Source organism: Gavialis gangeticus, unplaced genomic scaffold, assembly GCF_001723915.1.
Source record: "Gavialis gangeticus isolate Ggan-Ray unplaced genomic scaffold, GavGan_comp1, whole genome shotgun sequence".
NCBI classification, from domain to species: Eukaryota; Metazoa; Chordata; order Crocodylia; family Gavialidae; genus Gavialis; species Gavialis gangeticus.
Window position 1 is genome coordinate 94,050,606 of NW_017729034.1, and position 4,893 is coordinate 94,055,498.

Sequence of the window (4,893 nt, forward strand, 5' to 3'; positions counted from 1 at the left end):
TTTTTTTTTTTTTTTTTTTATCTAGAAATATTTAAGCACGTATAAAACTAGTTTCTATAAAAGCTGACCATTACTAGAAATGTGAAAGGGTGTGAAACTTAAAGCCTGATTTGCATAGATAAATTTTCATATTGTAGCTGCTGTATACAGAATTAATTTAGAGATTACATGTCTATTTCATATTAGATTGTGGAGCACTGCTGGTGACTTTGAGAGCATAAATGATATATTTCTTTAAATGTTGAAAAATGCTTTTTTGTTTTATAAAATATGTATTTTGTCAAGATACCTCAAATAAAAAGTAGTGTTTATCATCGTGTTAACCTCTTTTTAAAAAAAAAAAACATACCTTTTTTTAAATTGAACTTCGAGTCTAAGGTCAAATTACAATCCAGATAATTCAATATCAAGAAGTAAGAATGAGACTTTATTCTCTATACAATATTTGTCCAATTAATTTACCATAGTTCAATATTTTTTTCTTTGCTTTTCCTCCACAGCTCTTTCAGTTAACTCCAATGGTGAGTTTTAAACCTTTTTTCTCAAAGTATATAACTGTGTTAATATAGTGAAAATTCGGTGTTCACTCGGTCATAAAACTACCACATTTTGTTTTTAAAATGGAGATAGTAGTCAGTGTATTACAGACATTTTGAAATGCTTTTGAAACACTAGTGTTCTGATTGTGCCTTTATGTATAGAGTATCTTCGGAGCATATCTTTGCCGGTGCCTGTCGTGGTGGAAGATACAAGCAGTAGCAGTGAATATGGTTCTGTTTCACCTGATACAGACTTAAAAATTGATCCATTTGCGTTCAAGACAAGAGCTAAATCCTGTGGAGAAAAAGATGTGAAAGGAATCAGGTCCCTCTTTTTGAGGTAAAAAGCCTACTTGCTTTTCCAGTTACCTTCTAGATTAAGAATGTGTGGTGCAGGGAGAAGATGATAGCGGCGTTTCTCTTTACTGTGTAAATTTTTCAGCATCCCAGATGAGAATTTTGAGGATCATAGTGCTCCTCCTTCACCAGAAGAGAAGGATTCTGGATTCTTTATGTTGAAAAAGGACAGTGAACGCAGGGCAACCCTCCACCGAATATTGACAGAAGACCAAGAGAAGGTGGTGAGGAACTTAATGGAAGCTCTAGCTCAGGTAAAATAACTTTCACACTGACAAAGGTCACTTGAAACACAGGTTTCAAGCAAGTGTGTGTGCGTGCGAGATGTATTTACTTGAAGTCAGCAAAATATATATATACACACACGCAGCCATCAGGTTATATATTTAATATATATATTAAAACAGCCATTGGGCTCAAGGGTAGGCCTTCAGAAGCTGCAGTTTTACTGAGGATAATAAACAATGTACAAAACAATATTTGTACAGTAATGCATATGTATTTTTATCTTTAGCTGTCTGTGCAGTTATTAAAACTAGTTGGGCAATGGAATAAAAAACACAGATGTTTTCACAATTGTTTTTGCCAATACTTCTAAACCAATACAGGATGCTGGGTCAGTGCATATAATGACCAGTCAGTCGGCTTCAAAAGCGTGGACAGACTGATTGTTATATCAGCCACTGTTACTTAACCTGTTATTCTAAAGTTACAAAAGTCCTTTATGAAGCCATGATTCTGGCTAGAGTTCCTTTGCTTAAATTGTTCTTATGTCATGCTCCTGCAAGAATGCTGAGTAAAATAGAACTGGAGTCACCAGAATATCTTTCCATTTCTTTCAAACAAGTAAAAATAGATAAAAAGGAAATAAGTTGGAAAACAAATAGCCGTATGCTTCACAGCAGTTAGGAGCAGAGGTGGAAAGGGAGAGATGAGTATCAGATGGAGCTGCAGAAAGCCACAAAATAATTACAGCATGACATATTGACACTACTTTGTGGTGAATCATTGAGATGTGTCAGTAAATGATAACATTGAATAAATGACATATCACCATGCTATGGATTTTGCAACACAGTGGTCAGAAGGTGTAATGTTTTTGTTTGTTTGTGTAGTCTATACCTAACTTTGTAACTTGCAAGGCTGAGTATAAATTTGTATGTAAAATATATTCTCTAATAGTCTAGTGTCTAAAACTACCACATTTGAGATAAAACTAGTGCATATTTGCTTAGTATACTGTTCTTGGATACTTAGCACTACCATTTTGGTGAGAAACTGGTGCCATTTCAATACTGTAAGGTTGTAGGTCTTGATAAAAATTGATCATCAAACACTTATATTGAAGGGTCAAAAACTGGAGAAGCTAAAACAGATAGGCTTTGCTGTTTTTTAAAAATGCCACTATTAAAATATAATATAAAAGAACGAAATAATACAATATAAAAGGACAAAACTCAATTATTACATATAGAAAGAATTCTTGAAGCATAAAGTCATGGGATGGATATACCCTATGCTGTACTGGCCCCTAAACTACCTCCTCAACTGGGACTAATTCCTATGCCTGAAACAGTTGGAGGGATAAGATGGTTTTACTTGGAGGAGGGAGGTTCTGAGAGGAGTATCTTTTAGCACTTGCCTGCTGAAGAACCACCCAGCAGCCAAGAGTGTAGACCACAGAAAGCAGGCGAGGGGAAACAGTTTCAAGAGAGGTGTGGTAGGAAGCAGTAAAGGGGTAAGGAGAACAAACTCATTGCTTTGTTCAAGATCCCAGGTTCCTTCAGTAACCCACAACAAGTGAGTGCTAAAGATGAAGAGTTAAGGGATTTGAATCCCAGAGACCAGCAATGCTCAATCCTTTGGCACCGCAGGCTGGATCAGGCCCCATGCCACTTGCCCCCGCTTCCCTAAATAAGGCTTATACGACCCCTGCTTGGCCCCATGCACCCAGGTCAGGCCTGTGCTACCCCCACCTAGATTTGGACCCTGTGCCCCAATCAATTCCCACACTATTTTGGCTTGGCTGTATGTGCCAAAATTGAACCTGTGCCAACCTCATCTAGCTCAGCATGCCTGGATTGGGCCCACATAACCCCAGCCCTGGCACTACACACTCCTGTTGAGTCCTGTGATGCCTTGGCCCAGCTACACACTGGGATCAGACTCCATGCTGCCCTGTGCACCTGGATCAGCCCCCATGCTACACTGTGTCATCTAGCACACAGAGCCAAGCTATCCAGGCTGTGGGGCTCCCCACAGGTCCAGACATTTGGCAGCAGAGGAGAGCCAATTAATGCTGCTACTGCTCCACCACCTCCAAATTTTTTGATAAGAGAAAGCCCCACAGGCTGGATTACATGGCTCCATAGACCGAGTACAGCCTATAGGCTAGGCACTGAGCACCCCGCCCAAAGACATAAGACCTGTTGACAACTGGATAAGACCAACACAGCTAAGTACCACTTTATGACCATTGGATAAGGTCAAGATGCCTGAGTCACCAAGTTCTTTGCTGCTCTGGAGGGGAAAGCTGGTATCAATGAGCACCTGTACGTGAGCAGCGAGGCTGCTCTGACGTGCTGTAATAACAGTGCATCTGAGCAGACTCAATCGAGTCTGCTAGAGCGTGGTAATTACTGCACTCTAGCAGACTCCAGCATCTCATGTATCAGTGTCCCCATGCTTAAAAATGGTGGTGGGGACAGTTTATCTAAAGCTCTTGGAGTCTCTCTAGTTAAAGCACCTGTGCCCCCCGCCCCCCACTCCCAGAGTATGTGTATAAACACGCAAAACCAAACCTTCATCTGAGGAATGACAATGGGTGGTGTAAAAGGGAAATTGAGGCCAGGTTCCCACAAGAGAATAAGTGAATAGCATATCTATTACAGCTGATGAGGACCTTTTTTTACAAGGTTTTGGGGTTTTTCTTTGCCAAAACAATAACTTTTTCATGGAAATACAGTTAAACTTTCCCAGCTAAACTTTTCTTCAGTAAGGAGAATGGGGGATGATAGACCTATTCCAGAAGAGCCAATTGTCTATGGGTTAGATAGCTCTCCTGTGCAGTGTGGGAGGCGAAGGTCACATCCTTGGTCTACTTCATTTGGAATGCCCTAACCACCAAGCTACTGAATTTCTCTCTGTAGGCTAATGAATATTATTCATACAAAGTGGAGTATCTCCAACAGGAGAGAGCACAACCCTAGAACAGCTGACAGTTGAGTGGATTCTTCAGAGCTAACAGAATAGGGGCTTGAAGGAGGGTTCTCTCCTATCCCAAAAAATGTCAAAACCAGGTGGCTGTTAGCTATTCTGAGACTGGTCTATTTCTTCCACTCAGATTTGGAAGTAGGGTTTGATTTCATTCCAATGCAGAAAGAACTCAAATGGCCTCAATGCATTTTTGGTTGAGAAACATCCAGTGTGATGTGGAGGGGTAACCAACATGGGTTTATAATAGGCAGGTCTTGCCTGACTAACCTAGTTTCTATTTACAACAAGGTCACCAAATATTTAGATTCAGAAGTCGAGGTGGATGCTATCTATCTGGACTTCAAGAAGGCCTTTGACATGGTATCCCATACCATTCGTATTGATAAACTGAGGGGATTTGCCTTGGATGATTATACAATAGACTGGATAGCAAACTGGCTCAGGGGTTGCACTCAGTGGGTGGTAGTGGATGTGTCAGTGTCAACCTGGAAAGATGTGTGCAGTGGAGTCCCTCAGGGCTCAGTTCTGGGGCCGGTGCTGTTCAACATCTTAATCAGTGATCTGGACAAGGGGGTGGGAAGCATCCTGTCCAAATTCACAGATGACAAAAAAAATGGGGTGAAGCTAACACCCTGGAGACGAGGAGCCAGATCCAGGCTGACCTCTACAGGTTGGGGAAATGGGCAGAGAGCAACAGGATGCAATTCAATAGGGACAAGTGCAAGGTGCTACATCTAGGGAGAAAAAACTGCCATCATACCTATAGGCGGGGGGGGGGGGG

General features: G+C 41.0%; 1 protein-coding gene across 2 annotated transcripts in view; it reads left to right on the plus strand.

Moving 5' to 3' along the window:
* The window catches only part of MAP3K5 (mitogen-activated protein kinase kinase kinase 5), a 192,843-nt gene that overhangs the window by 166,362 nt on the left and 21,588 nt on the right, over positions 1-4,893 (plus strand). For both annotated transcript variants that reach the window (XR_002099428.1, XM_019527276.1), the window contains exons 21-23: positions 501-521; positions 702-879; positions 982-1,150. Coding sequence is in view for 1 of the 2 variants with exons in the window: in XM_019527276.1 (XP_019382821.1) it covers positions 501-521; positions 702-879; positions 982-1,150 (368 nt within the window). In the remaining variant the exon portion in view is untranslated. The remainder of the gene's footprint in view (positions 1-500; positions 522-701; positions 880-981; positions 1,151-4,893) is intronic.